Source organism: Ambystoma mexicanum, chromosome 10 (genome assembly GCF_040938575.1).
Source record: "Ambystoma mexicanum isolate Mex_15411 chromosome 10, UKY_AmexF1_1, whole genome shotgun sequence".
Taxonomy (NCBI): Eukaryota; Metazoa; Chordata; class Amphibia; order Caudata; family Ambystomatidae; genus Ambystoma; species Ambystoma mexicanum.
The window spans coordinates 1,644,951,477-1,644,975,795 of record NC_090932.1 but is presented as its reverse complement, the minus strand read 5'-3'; the positions used below and the strand labels follow the sequence as shown (position 1 = coordinate 1,644,975,795).

General features: G+C 49.7%; 1 protein-coding gene across 1 annotated transcript in view; it reads right to left on the bottom strand.

The window, feature by feature from the left end:
• The window catches only part of PPIL2 (peptidylprolyl isomerase like 2), a 737,332-nt gene that overhangs the window by 656,829 nt on the left and 56,184 nt on the right, over positions 1-24,319 (bottom strand). The window contains exon 4 of the mRNA XM_069620060.1: positions 2,240-2,302. Coding sequence (XP_069476161.1) covers positions 2,240-2,302 — 63 coding nt within the window. The remainder of the gene's footprint in view (positions 1-2,239; positions 2,303-24,319) is intronic.

Genomic DNA, 24,319 nt, shown 5'->3' with positions numbered 1-24,319 from the left:
TCGCAGAGGGTCAATGTGGGCTAGCATTTCACTTGCAGCCAAGTGCATTTGCTTGCTTATTCGGCCGTTTTATATAGCGCTAACCTGTGACCTTACTGCTGCTGCTGCTGCTGCTGCAGAGAGCTCTTAGACACAGTGTGCATGCTGAAACAGAGGAGGGCCCAGACAGCAAGCATCGTGCATCAACTCCAAGAGCAGCTGAAAGCATTCGACCTCCCTTTGTTGAGATGCCTCTAGTTTAGGACTGCCATAGGACTCCACATCAGGAGGAGCATCCCACTCCACCCACTCCTGGGCTTTGCTGGAGTTCATTGTATTCAATTGAACAGACCCAACACTACAACTCCCAGCAGGCAACTGATGGAAAAGTGAAAGCCCAGTACTGGGATATGGGGTGCTTGCTGACAGTCATCTGGCAGCCGTACTCTAGATACAAAGCCAACAGCTGTGAGCATCTGCAAAGGAGAACAGAGATTGTGAAGAGTTGGCCAGGTGCTTGCTGCAGCAGAAAAGAGCTCGCCAACGTTCATGAATAAGAGACTTCGAGGAGTGTCTGAGCGTCAGGTCCAGAGTCTGCATGCCGGGCCTCTGCGGTCAGCAGCTACCACGGACATAGGGGGACTGGAGACACACGTGGAGTCTTGTGCACTAGGCCCCTGTGACCCCTATACAACACAATGGTGTGGTGTCATCACGTTTCCATGCCATGACGACAAGCGCAGTGCTCCTCAACCGATCTCCTTCATGTGAGCAGCCTCGCCTTTTCTCGTCTCTAGATAATTTAATTATTTATTTAACATTTGTATAGCACACCGACCCCGGAGGCATCAGGGTGCTGGTTAGATGAATCAGATGCAGGGAGGGAGGAACAGGTATAGGGAGACCGGTTGGGGAAGCAGGTATATAGCAGTGCTGCAGGCACAGGGCTATATACATGTCAGATACAGCTGCAGCGGTAGGAGGATGTAGTATTGCATGCAGTGCGGTGGAGAGGGTAATGGGGACAGAGGCCGATGTCTGTGTGGTGTTATGGTTGTCCTAGGTTAGGTGTCCAGGGAAAACAGGTAGGTTTTGAGTTGCTTGCGGAAGGCCCCATGTGAGGGTCCTGTTCTCAGTTTGTGTAGGAGGTTGTTCTGGTGTTCGGTAGCAATGGAAGAGAAGCTAGCGCCCCCAGCTCGTTTCAGTCTGTAATAGTTGGAGTGGTGCTGGCTTTTAGACGCCCCCATTTCTGTACCCTGGATTGCTCCTGGATTTTCCCTCATTTCGATTGGTTGCTCTCTAGAGTGGATTACTTGGTTTTTTGGACTCTGCACATTTGGATGGCTTGGAAACTGTGCGTGGCTCTTATTCCTTGGATTTTGGATTCAGGACTCTGCCCTGGGTTAGTGCACGGGTTGAAATGAAGATTAGATAGGAGCTAAAAGCAGCTCCTGGGTACCCGGCATTAACCAGCGAGCAGGGGCTACTACCGGGGGACAAGGAGCCAGTGCATAGCGTTCCGCAAATTTAAGTGCAACATAAAATGCAAGCTTCATTTTGTTTATTTTTCAAGACCCCTTATCCTTTAAATGTCGCGTAGATGGGTCCAAATTAGATTTGCGGATTGTCCCAAATGCACAGAGCTAATTCACATAGTTGTGTTTGTTCGGCATCCGTTTGCCTAGGGAGCCAAAAGTAGCTCCGGGTCGCTGTTGGTGTCAAGCTAACCAGGCTCTTTTAGGCTACAAGCAGGAACTAAATAGCTCCCAGCACCCCTCAATTTCAAACCCTGCTGTGTATTGCGACCTTTTGCGTCCGTTGGCTACTATTGCCGGGTGGTTTTCTTGGCTTATGGGCTGTAGGAGGTCTTTGGTTTTCCTTCTACAGGTAGGAAGAGCAACGTGGGACTTGGAGGGAGTGTTCCAGGGCCACGTGAGCACAGCAGCTCTCTGTCGGGTAGGAACCATGTGCGTCAGGGAAGCATTAGTGTGTGAGCAGGGGTGTTCAATGTCTCATGAAGCCAGGATTAGCTCTGATCCTGCAGCAGCACTGCACTGCACTGCACGGCCCCCGTGTTTCCACAAGAACGTTGCTGTGTGAACACCTCTCACGGTCAGGCTCATAGGGATCAGCAGTTCCTTCATCTACATTCATTGGACTCCCATTTGCAATCGTGAAAACATCTCTACAAAACATGCTGTGAAAATGAACATCTGATTTGAATAAGCAATGAATTTGAACGCAAAAAGAATATACTCACAGCAAGTCGAAGACAATCCCATCTGGTGTGCACATCGGGTACTCAAACGGCTGCAGAGACAGACTGCAAGAGACAGAGTTATTTCAGGATTAGAAGGGGAACCAGAAGGGCTAGTGGGCCAGTCAGGTGGAAGATTGCGTAAAGCACAGCCGTGTGTGGGCAAAGAAAAGGCATGAGGCAGCCCCAGGGGTGGGAGGACCATAGAGCAACAGGTTTGAGCCCACAAGCATGCACAAGTCTTACACCCTCTTAACCTCCCCTACCCCCTTCCCCCCAATCAACCTCTCCTATGAGCTGGGGTGTTGCGTGCTCTGATGCAGAGCTAGGTAGCACCTCTCTGTCTGCAGGGATCACTCGATGTGACTGGCTGTATGAACGTTTCCATGTCATTTCCACAAGAGTAATTACTTCAACATTTCACTAAGATTTCCCCCTTTTTTTTTTTTTTTTTTATTTGCGGGTGTTCCCCATAACCCTATTCCCCTGCACTACTACCTGTGGCGCTGCCCGATCACAGGACGCGCATGCGGCGGTGTGACGTCTTTTCCCAACCGCGTCAGAGCGACCGGGAAGCCCGAACCGAGAGGACGTGTCGGAATGAGTCCTTCGGGGTCTGGGGCTTACGGGAGACGCTGGGGGTCGCAAGCAACCCCCAACAGTGGCAACGAGTGGGGGAAACTATGCCTGGGCCCAGCGGTGACTTGACCGGCAATTTTTTTCTTGATGCAGCGAGGTCATCTTGAGACTTCGCTCCGGCCCGCAGACCGTGCGTTACCCACGCGGCTGGCGGCCATTTTGCGGATCAGGCCGTGAAACTTCTCTGAGCTCCGGTTTGAGCAGAGAGGTGCATCCAGGCCTAATTTTTGGCAATCCTGTCAGCAGGCAGTGATACCTGCATGTGATTATGCCCAGTTGGTGATTTCTTATTTTCCTGGGTCTCCTACGTCGAGTGCAAGCAAGGAGGGCTACAATGGCTGGGCCTACATAGCCCACATTTCTTTCTTGTCCTAATTTTTGGAGCAGTTGGAAGCTGCTTCTCTTCATCTTCTTCATCATCAGACTGATGGCCCCACTCATCTTCATCATCACAGAGGTGTGTTGCAGCAGCTGTTTCTCCAATGGTGCATGCTGGAGTCATTTAGACTTAGTGTTTTAGTTGCGGCCCCTGTCTTCCACGCTGGGGGTGCCTGTGCGCTCAAACTGATGAGTGATACTGAGGACCAGGATGGAGCGACGGGTCTCCACGTGCGCCAACAGCACTTCAAGGTTTGCTGCCTCCAGTGCAGTCGGCACAACAGCCTCCAGGTGTTCAGGCAGGTCTTCCGGGTCCTCTACTTCCAGCACAGCCCGCAGCAGCAGCACCTGTTCAGCAGATCTCCCCCCCCCCGCTATGGCTCAGGTACGTGCACAGGTGGCTCTGCAGCCCATCCCGGAGTTTGATGTATGGGGCCCGCCTTCCAGTTTGGGGCCCAGATGGAGGAGGTGGGTGGATCACCTGGACATGTACTTTCGGGATGCCCAGGTGGTGGATGATGACACCCGGCTGGCAACCATGCTGTACTCGGCAGGTCCCTCTGTCCAAGAGACTTTTGAATCGCTTCCGCCAGGGGATGGATCCTATGATCAGGCGAAGCCCGCTCTGCAGGCTTACTTTCTGCCTCTCGCCAATGCGTCTATGAACGTTTTGTTATGCTCTCTGCCAAACAGAAAGACGATGAGACTCTGGTCACTTTCTATGGGCGCCCAAGGCATCTCTCGCTGGCCTGTGCTTGGGGTGATGCTGAGGACATGATCAGGACGATGCTTATCCAGGCGTGTTCATCAGGCAACCTAAGGCGCCTGGTGTTAAGGGAGCCCGGAATCACGCTTCAGCGCATCCTTGAACTGGGGAGGTGCCATGAGGTGTCGGAGGCGAGGGCAGCTAGAATGGAGACCGGGTCGCGGCCCATCAAGACCGAAGAAGTATGTGCGATGTGGCAGGGGCACCCGAAGACCTGGCAGCGGACCCCAGGATCGAGCCGGGAGGGCAGGAGAAATCTGCCAAAAATGTGGGTATGACCTGCCCCACCCAGCGGAATGCCCTGCGGCTGGAAAGACCTGTGGACGGTGTGGGCTACCGGATCTTTTCTTGAGGGTATGCAAGGCAGCAATGCCGGTGTTGGTGCCGAGGGGCCCGAGGCGGTCCAGTCTCAATCGCCAGGGTCGACCATCCAACGTCGCTCAGGTGGATCAGACTGAGGAGGATGCCCAGGTGGAGGAAGCAGAAGAAGAGGAGGAAGAGAACATCTTCTTTGTCTCGAGTGTGGGGATCCAGAAAAGTAACAGGGGACAGCCAAGGTGCGTGGTCGAGGTGAACCGATCTCCAGTCCCGGTCCTCATGGACACTGGGGCGTCGGTGAATGTAATGGCCCGTGGACACTATGATGCCATGGACCAGCCCCCCAAGCTGGCTGCTCCCAAGGCCCGCCTCTTTGCCTTTGGTGGTGTTGACCCTATCCCTCTGGACGGTGCGTTTGTGGCAAAAGTAGAACACGAGGGCTCCCAAATCACAGCACGATTCTACGCGACACCGGTGAGCACCAATACGTTGTTAAGTTGTGCTGCAGCAGAGGCCCTCGGCATCGTCAGCTTCACATACTCTGTCTATTTAGAGGACATTAATGACTTGCTCAAGAAGTATGCCGCACTGTTCAAGGGGGATCGGGCAGATGGCCGGTGACCCAGTGAGGTTACACATTGATGAATCGGTGCAGCCCATTGCCCTGAAACATCAAAGAGTATCGTTTCACCTCCGTGAACATGTCGACAAGGAGCTGGACAATTTGGTCAATCTTGACATTATAGAAAAGGTTGAGGGCGTATTGAACATAAGTGACGACATCCTGGTGTTTGCAAGAACGGAAGTAGACCATCTGAGGTGGTTGGAGAAGATGTTCGGAAGACTACAATCCTTGGGACTCACCCTCCACAAAGAGAAGTGTGAATTTCTGCGACCATCGATAGAATTCTTTGACTTTGTATTCAAGGGGGGGGGTATCCTGATCCCAGGACATAAAGAAGGCGCAGCCTTCGTAGTCTGTGTCTGAGGTGCGAGGTTTCCTGGGCATGGTTACATACTGTGGACGATTCATTAAAAATCTGGCCTCCAGATCGCAACCACTCAGGGCACTGACAAGGAAGGATGCCATCTGGAACTGGGGCCCGCTAGAACAGGCGGCTTTTGATGACAAAGTGTGCCCTGGCAGCTGAAGACACCATGTCATTTTTCGATCCTGCGTTAACGTCAGAAATCATCGACTACGCCAGCCCATTCGGCCTGGGCGCCGTGCTAACGCAGATTGACAGTGATGAGGGTGTCCGCCCGGTGGCGTATGCCAGCAAGGCCCTCTCCGATGCGGAGCAGCGGTACTCGCAGATCGAACGCGAGGCGCTGGCAGTACTTTGGGGATGCCGGCACTTCCGGCTCTACGTCCTTGGACGCCCGGTGACGGTGGTGAGAGACCACAAGCCGCTGCTTCCCGTACTAGCGGGGTCATCATCCAAGCCACCGGCACGCATTGAGAGGTGGATGCTCGCCCTTTTGTAATATCGAGTCACCTTGGTATACCAGCCAGGGGCGAACAACGTGGCAGACTATCTCTCCAGACACCCTGGGGCGTCCGCAGGAGAAGACCAGGACGCCTGGGCAGAGGAGGCAGAGGAGCACGTCTGGGTGGTGGTGGAGGCAGCCACGCTGAATGCCATGCCTCTCCAGGAGCAAGAGGCAGCTGCAGCGGAGGATGAGTGCTTCAAAATCCTAAGACACTCTATGCAGCAGGGCTCCTGGAAGTCGGTGCTGGAGGCTCTGGCGGGGCGCACTCAGGAGGCCAGGACCGGGCTTGAGCAACTATGGAAGGTCTGGGAGGAGTTATCGTTCTCAACATCCGGCCTTCTACTCCGCGGAGATCGGATTGTGGTGCCCCAATCGAAGGTGGACGAGGTGATCGCCCTGGCACACCGTGGTCACCAGGGCGCCGCCAAGACCAAGGCACGCCTACGGATGAAGGTGTGGTTCCCTGAGCTAGAACGCAAGGTGGATGACTTCGTGGTGGCCTGTGTTTGGTGCCAGGCAGGATCTCCCCTGCAGCGTAAACCTGCCATAGAGACAATGCCTAGGGGGACACGCTCTTGGGAAATTGTTCATGCGGACTTTGGGTCCACCACTGTGGGCACCCACTTCCTAGTTCTGGTCGACGAGTACTCTAGGTACCCCGAGGTGGAGTTTGTGGACTCTGTGGCGTTTGAGCACGTCATGGTGGCCGTGGAAAAGGTGTTTGCGGCCCATGGTTTCCCACACACGCTGTGCTCGGACAACAGGGCGCCCTTCCACAGCGAACGCTTCTCTGAGCACAGGGTGGTGCACAGGAAGATCATGCCTCTCTGGCCCCGGGCCAATGGTGAAGCAGAACGGCTCATGAGGTCTCTAAATAAAACCTTTAGAATTGCTCAGGGGCAGTCACTCCAGAGAGCCCTGTACCAGTTTCTGAGGGTGTACCGCACCACGCCACATGCATCCACTGGATTGCCCCGGCAGAGGCATTTGTCAAGCGGTGTCCTCGAGGCTTGCTGCCGGAGGTAGGAGAGAAAGAACCTGGGGTGATCAATGATTAACAAGTCGAGATGGACCGGCGAATGTGAATAGAGCAAGAGAACGTTCGGAGAGGGCTTCGCCCGCAGCGGCTTGAGCCAGGCGATGAGGTCCTCATTCAAAATAGGCATCCCCATGGAAAGCTCTCCCTACCGTCTGAGCCGGAACCGCTGGATGTCGTCACAGTCCGGGGATCCATGGTGACTGCATCGGACGGCCGGTCTGCGGTAACTCGCAACGTGAGCTTCTTCAAGAAGCTTCGGGATCCAAGAACTGATCCACCTCCTGATCCAGACCCAGGAGAGGTCCCCGAGGACGAAGGGGAAACACCCTGTCTGCCTGAGTCCCCGGCCCGGGGCATGCCCGTGGACAGATCACCCGTGCCGGAGGTGAGCAGGAGGTACCCCCAGAGGGCTGGGCGAGGGAAACCTGCTCACCTCAGCGATTACGTGTTGGGTCACCTGGATGATTGTCCTAATGACAAGAACTGTTAAGTAAGGGGACCCGGGTGGATGTCAAAGGGGTGCTTTGAACATGGGGTTTCGTGAGATGTTATGTATACATTCTGGTTTGGTTTGCAGTGTCTAGTATTAGTATTGTTTATTGTTCTCCCGGAAAAAGGAGGAGTGTGGTGCTGCCTGATGACAGGGCGTGCACGCGGGGGCGTGACGTTGCACGCTGCCGCATGCAACATAAATAAACGGGGCATTTCCCGGCCGCGTCAGAGCGACCGGGAAGCCCGAACCGAGAGGACGTATCGGAGTGAGTCCTTCGGGGTCTGGGGCTTACGGGAGGTGTCGGGGGTCGCAAGAAACCCCCAACACTACCCCTCGCCCCTCCATCTCCCCGTTTTAACCCCTTAACCCTCAACGACATATTTTAAAAACCATTGTCCAGGCTTCTTTCTGTGGAGATTGTCTGTTTAAAAACTCCTTTTCCCGCGGAGCTGCTGCGGAGTCCAGATGTTGAGTCTTAGGACTCTTGGGCTCGCCGACGCTTGGCGGCCTGGTCTCCGCAGCCAGCATCGACTTGGAATACCTGAACCTCGTCATCTGTGGATTGCAGAAACCCTGCAACCACCAACGACAGTCCTCTGTCAGAGCGGAAGAAAAATGGCGAATGCACTGGGCCCCCAGACCCACCTGAGAGGAAAAGCTGTACCGAGTCCGAGCCCGATGCCGCCTGTGCGGAAATCAGTTCTCCAGCTGACACTTGAACAATATGTCGAAACCATCACAGAGGATGCCAGCACCTTCGTTGAATACGACTCACATGAACAGCAAGGTAAGCCAAGTTACCCAGTCCGCTTCACCAGTACAACAAACTCTCCCTGGCACCCAACAGAACCCATTCTCCCCTTCCCCACTAATCACAGGTCATAGGCCAGCAAACTTGCCTGTAACTACAGAGACCTTGTCTCGGGCAACCCGGCTGATTATGAATGCCTATATGCAAACACCCCCTTTGACTGAAACATCACTCCCCTTGCTGCAAGTTGGTCCTGGGGAGTCTTATGGTGGGCCGCTCTCTGCACTGCCTTCTGTGTCCCTGAAGCAAGAGGCACTGATGGACCCCCCCCGATGGAGGTGGAGGGCGGGGCCAGAGGGTGAAAAATGTGAGCAGCAGGAGACCACCGCGGTTGCAACCCTTGAGAGACAAGTCTACGCGACCTCTGATGCAATCGCCTACAAACCAGAGAATGATGAAAGAGATAGGGCATACGATTTCTCCAAATGATGACATAGCTCGGAGTCTACACCAACAAGCTATGCCTATTGTCAAGTATATCAGCCAGGCAAATATCCAGTCACAAGCAAGAAGCTTGTACGACACACCTCCCTCGAACAAAGATGAGGTAGTAGGTAGTCCCCTTTTACCAGCAAACTGCATTGAGAAGATTGGCCTGATAAATAAGCAGACTACTAGTAGAAAAGAAAAAGCTCTCCAAGCAAAGAAACTCTGGCTACAATTACAAGCAAACAAAGGAAAAAAAAAGACCCCCAACCAAAGACCCAGCTACACAATGTGCCTATTCGTATTGCGCGGTTGTCTCTAGATTTGACAGAAATTAACACTCTAATGAGTATGCACGAAAAATCAAGAGAAGTGGAAGAATTTCAAGCTTCAAAAAACGACCTACGCTTCACTTCAAACCCACTCAATAAATTGAAAGAAGAAGAATTTCTCTTCCCACAACACGCCAACCTGGAGCATAGCCAGGACAAATGCTACGATCAAGAAGCTAGTGAACCCGGCAGTTCACCTGTTAGAACACCCCAGGTGCAGAAACAGCTCTATGAAATAAATGTCAATGTGAAAAATTGGAGAACCAGGATGTGGCTCGCTTTCCAACAATGATGCTCGATCGCCAAAATGCATTAATAACAACAACATCCCAATCGCTAATACCGTTTCTCAAGCTTCATGAAGCGAACATAGAAGCAATCAAAGATCAAGCCACTCTCATTGCACTCATGTATACTAAGAAAATCCATTTTGAGAATTTCATCTTACAATCTCAACAACGCCTAGAAATAGAAGCAGAAAGTAGTCGGCTATGGCAAAACAGACTTGCAGACATAGCAAGTTCTAAAAGAGCAGACAGAACACATATCACGACGGCCATGATGTCCTTGATGAAACACCAAGGAATGGCAACCACCTCCAGAAACGGTGATTCAGCAGACCAAAGATCCCCTCCTGATGACAGAACCACCAGTGTTACAACCGCCCGGGTACCAAAGTCTTGACACAGTTTCCCAGGTGGAAAAGTAACACCAAAACTTTGTAATATTTACCCAAACAAAGGAATCTTGAGGCAAAAATTACACTGAAAGAGAAAGCGAAGACACCAAAGAAACGTCAGGCAGGATCTCGTGCCTTCTTGAGGAACTTCACACTTCCACAACCCCAGTTAACACCACCACCAAATAAAAGGGCAGAAACGATCTTTCCATCAATTAAGATGAATGAAGCCGAGGGACCGCCAGATAGCTTCACAATTCCAGCAAGATGAGGCAACAAGAGAAATAGCTGACCTCATTAATTTATCAACATACAGTCAAGACATAACAGGATGTGAACCTGAGCAGGAGACAGATTTGAACCAGACAGGAATGATCATTTTGGATCAATATTCAGCAGATCCTTCCATCTTTTCCACAGACATTACGCAATCGTGCAAACACATCCGATGAAGAATTAGAACTCTCCACAGAATACAAAAATGTATCACCAAATGATAAGACAAAATAACATGAGCAGAGCCTCACTAAACAACCATGACCAGCATGTAACTTATGCGCATTTGACTGTGCCTACATTTTTAGATCCCAGAAAAGCACAAGAGAAATGTTAAATATCACTCTCTGCCTGCAACGAAAAAGAGGAAAATCCAGTGACCCTAAATAGAATGTCTATTTAATGCCATTCCAGAACTAAAGTAAATAACATCAAAATATCTAAAATTAGTAAAATTCACAATGGAACAATACCTGGACTCGGTTGAAATTGAACTATTCAGTCGGGCTATAATAAATGGCATACTAAGATGGACAAACAGCTTGCATTTCTGGGCTTCCTTTGTGCCTTTGGTCCAGGGAGGCCGACATCGTGGCACAATGCTATTCAAAGAAAGACAATGAAAATAACAGACAAAGTTCAACAACTCCGATGCAGAATGGTCTACTAGGATCCCGATAAGCAGGGAAGAATCAATCCAACATTGAGCGGCCCCAAGAAACCGCGAATATCAGAGCTCCAGCTTTAGATGCAATTCGAAGCTTCACCCTATAAGGAGAGAACTGACCGAAGAATTTGAAAACGACAATCGACAGAGGGAAATTCACTCATAACCATTAGTGGAAGAAAATAACACAGCCTGGTCTAAATGTTCGTGGAACACACGTGGCGATAGTCACTTATCTCAACACATCAATGCGATATTAGCAAAGAGCCATTTCCTCTGTTTTCAAGAAATATGGCTGACAAAGCAACCAGTGCGTGATGGCTTCACAGTACATATGAATCCAGCCCTAATGCAATCGAAGGGTAGACCAACTACTGGCCTAATTACTGACCAAAATTGATTCAGCATAGAGAATAATTACATCCAATAACCTGAACTCCGAAAACGCAATTACAGCAAGGCTGTAGGCAACATCCAAAAGGTTTCCCCATGTCTAGGAATTTCCAACTTATATTGGAACCCGATGGCCACCAAGGAGTCCTCGTTTATTGATACGGTCCTTACAGCACTCGACTCAATCCGAGCAACATATTGTAATATTGAGATTATATGTGGAGACTTGAATATTCACCTATTTGACACACCAGGAAACCCTCTGGAAAAAAACTGATTTGGCAATGTGAGCAAAAACATGGGTGAAAGAGATGGCCCTTAAACAGATGACACAGATAGGAAACCCCCAAGATGCAAATGAGGATATTCCCACGTGGCGACTTAAAGGCCATAATAGAAGTCGCCTCAGAGATCCTGGCAGCATTTCAACAATCCAGTGTAATCCCTACAATCATGAGCGATTATCAAATATTAACACTCTCATGGACAGACCTTCGCCTGAAGCGAGACCTACAACCCTTACCCATGATGCAATTGAATGAGCAATGTACCAGGCTACGAATGAAGCCGACTCAACTGAAATTTCTCTCGCATAAATATCAGCAAACAAGGGCTTGAGAAACTAAATTATGAATGGCTACTTGATCCTTACCAACAACAAGTAAAGACTAACACAAAACAGTTTACGAGCCATACTCACCATTTCAACTTGCAAATTAAGGAAAATAAAAAAAAAAGATTATGCAAGCGATAGAGAATTAAGGAAGAACAATACTGCAGAGAATCGGAAGCAAATAAAAGCTGCCACCCGACAATACCAAAACTGGATTAAAATGTACAGAAGCACACTATCAACAGGACACAGAAAAAACAACATTTAATAATCGAAACGTGCGAGAATTCTGGAGCCTCCTGAAATCAACGACCAGTAAACAGCATCAACTGATCCAGAATGTCCCAGAGGAAAAATGGATAGACCATTTTTCAAATCTATATCGCAAAAGAATCAATACGGTAATAGACGAAATTACTCAGAAAGAGATCTGGAAGAGGAGTTGGACCAAAGAAGTTATAACCAATATTATTAAACACCTGAACCTCTCTCATGTTCCTGGCCCTGATGGCCCAACGAACGAAATCATTAAACAATCGCATAAAGTTTGGTCTGAGATTTTGATGCAAATCATGACTCTAATCAACTTGCATAACCAAATCCCAACCACATGGAAACATGCAACCTTGATCCCCATTAATAAAAGAGGGCAATAAGGCAGATCTGCTGAATTATAGGCCTATTGCATTACCCGACCCTTTGGGGAAAATCTTTGGGACTTTGCTCTTGACGGACTTAAGTGCCTGGGCCAGGAACACAAACCGATTTGCGATAAGACAAAACAGGTTTTGTGCAAAGAGTAGGGACAAATACTCCTGAAGCTCATCAAACAGGAAGCCACGCTAAAGAAAATCACAGTATAGGCAGCTTTTGTGGATCTACATTTGGCGTTTGATGAGGTGAATCACCAACTGTTATGGGAAAAACTAAAAAAATTGAAATGCCCCACCCATATATTGGAACCCATCAAGCTGCTGCATTCAAATACAAAGATACGGGTAAGATTAACCAAACAAGGAATACAAACGGCTTATATGGAGACCTGGAACGGCCTGAAGCAGGGGTGCCCGTTGGCTGCAACTCTTCAATCTCTATACTGCCAATTATGAAGACGAGACAATATATACCATCTCTAATCCTCCAATACTAAATTCCACTCCACTATCAGTGATGAGGTATGCGGACGATGAACAAGTTACTTTCTTACCTGGTAACGTTCTTTCGAAGGGATGGTCCGACGACATATTCCACATCTATGACAGTAATCACCACAGCTGTGCTGCTTCGGAAAATCTTTCGGCATCTGCGTCCTGCGTCGATTACCTCAATACGCCTTCCTCGAGGACCTCCTCCGACGGCCGACGTCACCAGATGTTACAAGTAAGACGCACAACGTCGGTAGCCTCAGTTGTAGTTTTTTCCCCAGAACGTGTGGCACCAATCTTCTGCCAGTATGACCACAGAAAGCCTTGCGGAAACGTAAGCTGCAATCGCATAAGAAATTCTGTAGCGGGGTAGGCAGGGAGGGAGCGATATGGAATACGTAGTCGGACCATCCCATCGAAAGAACGTTATCAGGTAAGAAAGTAACTTGTTCTTCGAGGGGATTGGGTCCTCCAACATTTTCCATATCTATGACAGACTCCCAAAGCAGTAACAACTTAAGGAGGTGAGAAAATAATTTAGAATATACAAATTTAGAATGCCCAATCAAATTACAGTGTTAAGGACCACCTTGCCAAAGGCCATATCCTGCCTCCGGATAGAATCGAGGGAGTAGTGACGTACAAAAGTACAGACCAAAGCCCAGGTGGCTGCATCACAGATGTTACGAATAGGAACACCCCTCTGCAGGGCAGTAGAGGCAGCCATACCCCTGGTAGAATGGGCCCGTAAGCCTACCGGAGGGTCCTTACCCGCCAAGCGGTAACATTCGGAAATTGCCAAGATGATCCAACGAGACAAAGTCTGCTTAGTAACAGCTTGTCCCAAACGCCTTCCAGCGTAACCAATAAAGAGTTGATCGTCCACTCTGACCCGGGACATGCGTGAAATGTAAAAGCTTAAAGCTCTCCTAGGATCCAGCCTATGGAGCCTCTCCTCGTCCTTACCAGGATGGGGAGGAGGATAAAATGCCGGAAGAATAACCTTCTGGCTTAAATGAAATTCTGACACCACCTTCGGAAGAAAGGAAGGAAGGACGAACAGGACAACCCTGTCCTTGTGAAACACAGTGAAGGGTGGCTTAACTGAAAGTGCCTGTAACTCACTCACTCTGCAAGCGGAAGTGACTGCAACTAAACATACAGTTTTAAGAGTGAACAGTCTCAAAGGGCAGGAATGCAAAGGCTCAAACGGAGTACCCATTAGAAACTTGAGAACAAGGTTGAGATCCCAACCGGGCACATGGAAAGGTGACGGAGGGAACACATTAGTGAGCCCTTTCAGAAACTGAGAAATTAAAGGGATTTTAAAATAAGAACACTCCTCAGACGAGCGCTTAAATATAGATAGCGCCGCCAGGTAACCTTTAAATGGTACCCACTTGCAGGCCCTTGCGGGCCAAAGAAAGCAAAAAAGACAGAACAACAGGAATGTCACATGAAAAAGGATCCACATTCTGAACCCTGAACCAGTCGCAGAACTTTCTCCAACGGCAACAAAGTCCCTGTACCGTTGCGGGCCTTCTGGCCGAAAGCAACACCTCCATCACGTCTTCAGGGAGGTCCCAATCCTTATACCTCAACCTTTCAGAAACCAAGCGTGAAGGTCGAGGGATCTGACCTCTGGATGGAGAACCTGACCCCCTCCAGTGAGAGCAGATCGTCGTAGGGAAGACGACGTGGAGGGCAGATGGACAAGTCAAGAAGGTCCGGGTACCACGTCCTCCAGGCCCATGCCGGAGCAATGAGGATCATCCGGGAACCAAACCTCTGTAACCTACGCAGCATTTGCGGGATGACAGGGACTGGAGGAAACGCATACAACAGTGGGAATGACCACTCCACCACAAACGTGTCTCCTAAGGCTCCTCTTGGAGGAAATTCCCGCGAGCAGAACCTTTCGCACTTCCGGTTGACACTGGAGGCGAAGAGATCCACTTGAGGGGTCCACCAAAGGGCAAAGATCTCCAGGAGAATCTCCTGAGCCAACTCCCACTCGTGAGAGATCGCGCTCTGCCTGCTCAGAGCGTCCGTCTCGTTTTTGTCTCCAGCCAGATTAACTGCAGAGATCGAAACTTCCTGCTGGATTGCCCAGAACCAGAGCTGCATCGCCTCCCTGCACAGAGGAAGTGACTCTGCCCCCCTCTTTTTGTTGAGGTAGTGCATGGCCACTGTGTTATCTGTCAAGATCAGGACATTCTTTCCTCGCACAGTCGGCAGAAAAGCCTTCAGGGCAAGCCTGACGGCCCCCAGCTCCAACAGATTGATATGGAGTCTGGACTCCGACAGAGACCAACGACCGGTGACTGTCAACTCGTTGGCATGCGCTCCCCATCCCGTGAGGGATGCGTCCGTCACGATCGTCACCTTCGGCTAGGGCAGCCAAAACAGAGCCCCCCTCATCAGATTGCCTTCCACGGCCCACCACAGAAGGTCCTGGCCGACCGAGGGCGGCACCTGAACGGGGTCTGACATCCTGCCGGAGGACTGTGACCACTGGAGTTTGAGAGCCCATTGCAGAGATCTCATCCGCAACCTGGCCTATGGCACCAGAAGAATGCAGGATGCCATGAGACCGAGCAACCTCAAGAACTCGAACACTGGGAGACTCTGGGCATGTTAAAACTTGTGCACCATCTGCTGAATGTGGTGAGCCCTCACCTGGGGAGGAAAACACTGCCCCAGGGACGTGTCTAGCACTGCTCCGATGTACTGGAGCCACTGAGTTGGCGTCAAGTGAGACTTCTTTAAGTTGAGGGAGAAGCCCAGCCTGTGAAGGGAGTGGCAGGTGACGGACAGATGATCCAGGACTTGCTCGGGAGAGAGCGCCCTGATCAACCAATCGTCCATGTTGGGTAGACGCGAATCCTCCCTTTCCTGAGATACGCTGCCACCACCACGAGCTTGGTGAAAGCCCTCGGGGCGGCGGTCAATCCGAACAGCAGGACCCGAAACTGAAAGTGCGAGTCACCAACCATGAACCTCAGGTACTTTTTGTGCTTGGGATGGATCGGCACATGAAAAGCGTCCTTGAGGTCGAGAGACACCAACCAGTCCTGAAGGTGAAAGGCCTGGAGGACTTGAGAGAGAGTACCATCTTGAACTTGTCCTTCCTGAGGAGTTTGTTCAAACCGCGCAAGTCCATGATGGGTCTCAATCCCTGTCTTTCTTTGAAATAAAAAAAATAAGGGGAATACCATCCCTTGTTCCTCTCTGCTACAGGCACCAGCTCTATGGCGGCTTTCTCCAGCAGGGATTGAATTTCCTGCGCAAGGAGCGGATCCGGACTCTTCAAAGAGAGATTCCCTGGTGGATTGTCACGAGGCCTCTGCCAGAAAGGAAGACAGTAGCCGTGGGCTATGATCTCCAGAACCCACACATCTGAAGTAATGGCACGCCATTCTCCAAGATGCTGCGCCAGCCTTCCCCCAACCGGCGAAGCATGGGCCTCATGACTGAGCAGAAGCGACTGCGGCGTTGCCTGAGGGCAACGAGGGAACTGCTTGTGTGGCCTTGGCACCTAGAGTACCTTGTTTTCCACCTCTGGCACTCCTACGGTTGCCCCTTTGACTTGCAGCTCCTCTCGCTTTACTAAAGGATGAGTAATAACGAAAGGAACATCCCCTCCACTGCTGTCCCCTAGGACGAAAAGGCGAAGGTTGGTGGACTGCAGCGCCCAACAACTTTGCTGCAGCTTTGGAGGTCTGCAACCTCTCAAGGCTCTCGTCAGCCTTGCTGCCAAAAAGATGTTCACCAACAAAGGGCATGTTGAGGAGCCTGGCTTGCACATCTGGAGCAAACCCCGACTTCCTCAACTACGCAAACCTGCGTATGACGGTGCTCGCCGCCATGGACCGGCTGACACAGTCTGCTATGTCCAAACCTGACTGAACGGACACTCACATGGCATCCTTGCCATCCTGAATAATAGCAAGAAAACCATCCCGTTCGTCCCCTTCGGGAATATGTTCAGCCGCTAAGGAAATACATTTCCACAGAATGTGCGTGAAAAGTGACAAGGCACATACAGAGTTGGCCGCCGGAAGAGCCATACCCCCTGAAGAACACACTTTCTTCGCCCAGCCATCAAAACGCTTGTCGTCCCCATCAGGAGGGATGGTAGGATACGACGCCTGCTTTGCTGGGGCCGTAGCCGCCTGCACCACCAAACTCTTCGGAGTGGGGTGCGTGGTCAAGTACCAGGGGTAACTACTGGCTGGGTGGTATTTTCGCGGCAAAGACTTGCCCACTGCCGGGAGACTCACCGGAGCAGTCCAAGCCGCTGCCACCCTTCGTTGCAGAGCTATATGGAATGGCAGTACCGGGTCAGTGGGTGGACCTTGGTCGATGATATCCGTCAGGTCATCCTGCACAAAATCAACTGGGGGCGCCGACCACCCCAAGTAGTCCGTGACACTCGACATAAGGCGCTGGTACGATGACTCGGCATGGGTGCCAGGCTCAGGCCTACAGAACTCCACCTCCGGAGAGGTGTCCAGACCACTGGCGCCATGCAGTGACGCAAGTCCTCAATCTGGCTATGACCAGAAAGAATCTCATCTGGTACCGTGTCCGGAACCAACCCATCTTCAGAAACCTCTTCCACCTCAGAAATATACTCCATAGTCTGGAAAGAGGGCATTGAATAAGGGAGAAAGACATGTTTTGCCTTGGCCAGAGCCTTTCTAGGGGGTTCCCCCGTGCCACGGGGTACCTCCGGCACCACCGCCTCGAAAGGCGTCGAGTGAAACGGCGTCGACGTCCAGCGCGGTGCCAACTGCATCAACGGCTTCGACACAGGCCTCGAGGGCGGAGCCCCGAGCATGTCCTTCGACAGCCTGGGCGCCACCGGCGTCGACGTCTTCTTCGAAGACTTCACAGGTGCACACAGGCTTGAGCGTGTCGAAGACCGGGACCTGGCACGGGCATGACTGGAACGATTCCCCTTGTCCGAGCGGGACCTCTCCCGCGAATCGTGCCGACCACCCGAGCCCGAAGGCGTACGAGCAGTGTCTCCAGTACGGTCACGACCGACCCCCTTTCGGAGGTGCGGATAGACCGGAGCCCTGCGATTCAAGAATCGCCAACATTTTCTTCCTGAAGGAAGCCTATTCCTCCGGAGAGGAACGCTTGGTGGGATAAGAAACCCGCCGACGGGCGGAGTCCTCGGATGAGGACAGGGAAGGCGACCGATGACAGCGCTTCCGGGAGTGCCTCGAAGAGGCAGAGGAGTGGCGGGACCCACTCGGGACCGAGACCCCCTAGACTTACGACTACGAGAGTCGCCCCTTGAATCGTCCATCGAAAGCCCAGTGGACCTAGCCTTTCGGGGCTTGGACACCTTACCGACCAACAGCTTCATTTTACGTTCCCGCAAGGCCTTGGACGTAAGCCACTGGCAGTCGACACAATCATCTGTGTCGTGGGCCTCCCCGTGGCACCAGAGGCAGGCGTCATGCGAGTCCATCACCGACATCTTGGACCCGCAGTCCCCACACTTCTTGAAGCCCCGACGCGGGGTGGAAGAAGCCCGGACGCGGGGTGGAAGAAGAGGAAGACATCCCGATACACTTCACAACCAACAGGTTCGAAGAATCGAAAGAACAAACTCCAAACAGTCGAGACACGCCGAGATCTCCGAAGCGAACACGTTCGAGGACGGTACTGAGGCTACGGGCGTCGTGTGTCTTACTTTTAACATCTGGTTATGTTGGCCATCGGAGGAGGTCCTCAAAAACGGCATATCGACATTGACGCAGGACGCCGAAAGATTTTCCAAAGCAGCACAGCTGTGGTGATTACGGTCATAGATATGGAATACGTCGGAAGACCCAATCCCCTCGAAATTGTCTTACTTGACAAACCCCCACAAGGTTTTGCAAGCAAGTCTCGATCAGATGGGAGCCTGTATGGAACGGAATGAACTCAAGGTGAATATTGGCAAAACGAAAATCTTATCTGTCACTAAGCCTCACCACAAGAAAGCGAAGAACCCAAAAGTGCATATAAATAGGAACGCCAACTGTAGTGGCCACAGATAAATATCTGGGCATTCTGATTAATCAATCTCCAGATGAAAAGGAATGGGCCGATCATCTGCTGACAAAAATCCATTCACTTGCACGCCAAAGAAGTGTGCTCCATGGAAAATTTGGAAAATTCTCATTCACTCCATTCTTAGCCTTTTACAGAAACAAAGTGGTTCCGTCTATAACCTTTGGAAGTGAAACAATGATAAAACTGACTCCCACGATATGGCCAAAAATAGAAGCCATTTTCTGGAGGAAAATTATGATGCTTCCACCCTCCTTCCCGATCACAAGAATATGCTTTGAGATCGCCACGCAATCTTTGGCTTCGATCGTGTTCTGGATGAAAATCGACCTATTCCGTAAAATGACGAGTGAAGATTCGATTCCAGCCATAGCCATCTTGAGAACAAAGGAGAATTCAATATGCAGCAAAGCACTGCTTGAATGGAAGGCACAAATACTTCAGAGTATCGAAAAAGAAAAACATCACAATGGAAATGCTATTAAATCGCCCACAAGAAGCGAAGCAGAACTTTATGCAGAATGATTGGATACATACAATGAATGAATGAATAACTAAGGTATCAAGAAAACTTGCCATGCTTTCTAGACATTGGAGCGCTAAATGATCCATCAAATTATTTAAAGACATTTCCGGATAAAAATGTCAGAAACCTCGACTTGAAACTACGATTGAACACTCTACCAACAAGATCAAGACTTGCAAGAATAAAACAGATAGATGGCTCACAACAATTTAGTAGATTCTGCAAGAAGCCAGAAACTATCGAGACAATGCGCCATATCATCATGGAGTGTACCGAACTACAATCAGAGAGATCTCGTTGCCAAACTTAATTTAAGATGAAAGAGACAACGACGGATGCAGAAAAAAGATGGGCGCAAATCCTATTACAACGATAAAAACTTGATTTTCATCATTATCCAATTTTGGATTAAAATCATGAAAACTGATGCCCTGCAGATAAAGAAAACTAATAATTAAATTATACTTACCATATAGTTAAACGGAACTAAGCTCTTCTCAATACTTGCATCGTATGTAACACATTTAGCAAATCCCACTCTAGTCCGGACCTCTTTTTCCGTTTCAATCTGCATTTTCTTTGCCTCACTGAGACCTGGAATACTCTGGATAACACGTCTACTCCCGCTTCTCTTCATACCCCTACTTCCCACCTCTCCCACTCGCCCACCCTTCTGGTCGCAGCAGCAGAGGGGTACTAGGATTCTCTACCACTCCTCCTGGACCCCTGTTTTGCACCTGCCGGACCTTCCTGCCTTCCTTACCAGCCTTTGAGTATCCGATCATCTTTCTGTAAACCCTTTTCTGTCTCTTTCCTTACCATCTGTAGGCCTCCTGGCCCCCTTAGTGATCTTTCCTTACTATCTATAGGCTTCATGGCCGCCGGGCCTCCATACTGATCTTTCCTTACTATCGATAGGCCACCTGGCCCCCTTACTGACCTTTCCTTACTATCTATAGGCCATATGGCCACCAGGCCCCCTTAATGAGCTTTCCTGACAATCTATAGGCCACCTGGCCGCAGGGCCCCCTTACTGATTTCCTTGATCAACTGGATTCTCTATTATCTGCTCTCCTTCCTTCGTCTTCTTTCTTTTTGGTGACTTTAATCTTCCTCTTTTCTCTTCTTCCCAATCCGTGCTCCTTGCCTTCATTGACTCTTTACCACCTTAAGTTTTGCTCTCTCCTTCCCTCTCACCATTCAGGTTCTTGTCTTGACCTTATTTTCTCTTCACTCCTCTCTCTTGGAACCATCGCTGCGTCTCCTGTTCACTCTTCTGATCACCTTCTACTTTAGTTTTCCTTTCCCACCCCCCTTTCTTTCCTCGTCGTAATCTTTGTTCCTTTGATTCTCCTACGTTTCTTTCTCCTCGCTCTCTTCTCCCCCATCCCCTCTTCTTTCGCTTGCTTTCCTCCTGACAAGGCCATCATCTCCCTTGAGTGTGCTGTCTATTCGCAGGTGTCCTCTTACCTCAATCTTCATTCACTTCTTCCCACACTTCAATCTGGTTTTCATCAGTCTTACTCGATCGAGACTTCTATTTTGCATGCCTCCAACTCCCTTTTCTCCGCTGGTCACTAAGCTCTCCTCTATGCTCATCCTTCTCAATCTTTCTGCTGCTTTCGACACTATCAGCAACACAGTTCTTCGCTCTACTCTCACCTCTTTTGATAGCTCTGGTTCTGTTCTCAAATGGTTTCACTCATCTATCCAACGATTAATACTGTGTCACTTGGGCTGGTAAGACCTCTGCTCCTCTACACCAGCTCTACGTAGTCCCACAGGTGTCTGTCCTGGGGCCTCATCTCCCTCTAAATGTTTCCCCTTTTGCTCTCAGTACCTCTTATAACCAGACATTCCATCTCCAAGCGAATGATACCCAAATCCTTTTCTCTTTCTCTTCCTTTTCGGATTCTTTATACTCTGTTTCTAGCTGTCTCTGCTATCCAAGCTTGAACGTCTTCACACTTTCTCCCCCTTAATCCATTTAAGAGGTCATCTCTTTCCCAGCTACATCCATTTCCCCATTCCTCCTCCATCTCTTTTCCTCCTCCTCCTATCTCATCTGCTCGTAACCTGGGCGTCACCTTTGACCCCTCTCTTTCCTTTTCCCTTCATATTGCTAACATGGCTCATTCCTCCCGCTATGCCCCATTTAACATCTGCCATGCTCGCCCCTGCCTTTCCTTTCATGCCAAACATATCACTTCTGATTTGTCCTTGTATTGATTACGGCTGTGCTCTTCTAGTTGGTCTTTCTGCTTCTCACTTGGCCCACCTCTGTTCTGTTTTTAACTCTTCTATTGGACTTCTTTTTTCTCTTCCTCCTCATTATTCTATTTCCTCCTCTCTGTATCTCTCCTGCCTTTTGAGCCTTTAATTTCACTTTCTATTTTTGTCATAGGTATCCATGGTTGCCCCCCTCGACCTTTTCTCACTTCTATCGCTTTATTCTCTTAAACGCACATTGCGCTCCCAGAACCACGTCCAGCTTTCTGCCCCCAAATCCCCTTGTGCCTCCACTCGGTTCCGATTCTCCTTCACCCTACTCACTCCTAAGCACTGAAATCTCTCTGTTCCGATCCTCCTTCACCCTACTCTCCCCTAAGCACTGGAATTGCTTGGTTCCAATCCTACTTCACCCTATTCACCCCCAAGCACTGGAATCTCTCGGTTCCAATCCTCCTTTACCCTACTCACTGGAATCTCTTGGTTCCGATCCTTCACCCTATTCACCCCCAAGCACTGAAATCTCTTGGTTCCAATCCTCCTTCACCCTACTCACCCCTAAGCACTGCAATGCCTTCCTGCTCTCTATTCATTCCACGTCTTCCCTACATGTTTTTCAATCTAATCTCAGATTCCATCTCATATCCTCTCTTTCCAATAACTGAGCCCGATTTTCCATTACTTCTGCTTAGTATTTAGAATGTACTGCTGCACTTGATTGTACTGTTTTTATCTTACTGTTCGGCACTTTGGCGAAAGCGTGGTATAAATCAAATAATACACAAAATAATATCCAAAAGACTGTGCATAGAATCCGTTTTCTGTGACTACAGGCCAGTGACATGGCCTGCTGCAATGCAACCATCTTAAAACACCCAGGAAACAGACCAGGCATTGTTAATGTTTTAGAAGGATTCTTTCTATGCCAAGGGGTCTGTGCCAGGCATGGAGTCTTCACTGGTGCAACCACGATGAGAAGAGGGGAAGTCTGGAATATGCCATGCAGCCAGCCAAACTAAAAACAAGGGAGAGCCCCATGTTCTCTACCCAGTACTGAGAAGTGTCTCTACATAGACATCATTGCTATGGCACGCCAAGTAAAAAGGTAAGAAACACAGGGAAGGGGGAAAAAAAGGGAAAAGACGTGTGGGGGTGAAAAGGAGGAAGGATAAGGAAAGAGGAGTGGTGCACAAAAGGGGGGTAAGCCCTGCTAAGTAGAATCTGCATTGTGCTCATTTTTAGGGTGTCATAAAAATTACCAATGCAGTAAACTTGATATACATCCATGCTGTGCTGCCAGTGGAGGAACCGAAAATAATGAAAGTATGGAAGCGGGGAAAAGGACCACTGAATGCCTAAGTCAAAATTGATAAGTAAAGGTGAGAATGATGAGAGAACCCCTGTCGGAGTAAAGAAGAGCAGAGCCCCAATAAGAGCGGGCAAAAGTGGGAAGTGAGGCAGAGCAACGAGGGCCAACACCTCTAGCTGCCCACTGTATTCAAACGGCACTATGCTCAGGGCATGGAAAAGGCTTGTCCCACTTCCCCAATGTTGCCTCTGGACATAGCCATAGACATATGGACTGGAGGATGCCTAGCACCGTCTACACAACCTTTGGCCCACTAGCCATAGTCTGCATACATACCAAGTGCACAGCGAGTCAGGGACATGCTATTCGGTAATGTCCATGGTTCTTCCAAGAGCCCCAATGTTGACACTGAGCACTTTATGTGAAGCGCCTCCAAGACACCCAATGTTCCCACTGGTCCAAGTCCATGACCCAGGCACCTTCGAGCCACCCATTGTATCCAATAGTCATGGCAGGGGCCGAAATTCAGATTTCATAAGCAGGAGCAAAAACCATCTCCTGGGTGTCAATCATCACCTAGTAGGCAGGAGCTACCCCTAAGGAACCAGGAGCTAGCATATAGTGTGCTGCTTTCCCAATTTACGTGAAAATGCCAACTTTAACATTGTGTCCATCATATACAATTATGATTTAACCCCTTAACTGCTGAGCGGTATCCCTGCCAGTGCAGAGCCCTTTTTTGGACATTTTGGTATGTTGGCATTCAATCACTTGTAACATTTTTGTTACAAGTGATATCCTGGTCAAACGTGCACCCTTTTCTTCCCACATGTAGGCAGTCGTAACGCCACAAAGGATTTGCGTTATGCTGTTATGAAAACGTCAGCTAGAACGTTTATGGCGAAAGCACCCGACCGAGACAAGCCTCACCTTATATAGGCTTGCCGTTAGACATCACAAAGCTCTTATCCTTCTTACTAAAGAACCACATTTGAATTCTCGGATTTCCAAAGCTAAGTCAAGCTCAAAAGGAGCTCTTCTCCATCCTCCAGGAATTGAAGGGCTGCTCTACAACCACTGTGCCCCATGTTGATAGTCTTTCGTGTCAAGATATCCATAATAGCTTCACTAATAAAACTCTTACTCATCAAAAGAACATCAACGCCCAAGTCAAACTTATTTCTAATCATACAATTCCGTTATCAGACATCATAGAACCTCTTAAGGATCACCATGTCTTCTCCTTCAGTTCAGTCTCTGTAGAAACTGTTAACAGCTCAAACCCACCTCATGTAAAGGAGATGCATTTCCTGCCACACTGTTTAAAGAATACATCTATACTCTCGCCCCCTGGGTGACTACCTTTATCAACCGGTCTTTTCAGGAGTCACTCGTACCTGAAAATATAAAGGAAGCGTGGGTTAAACCTTTGCTTAAAAAGGAAAATCTAGATCAAGCAGAGGCTGGTAACTATCGGC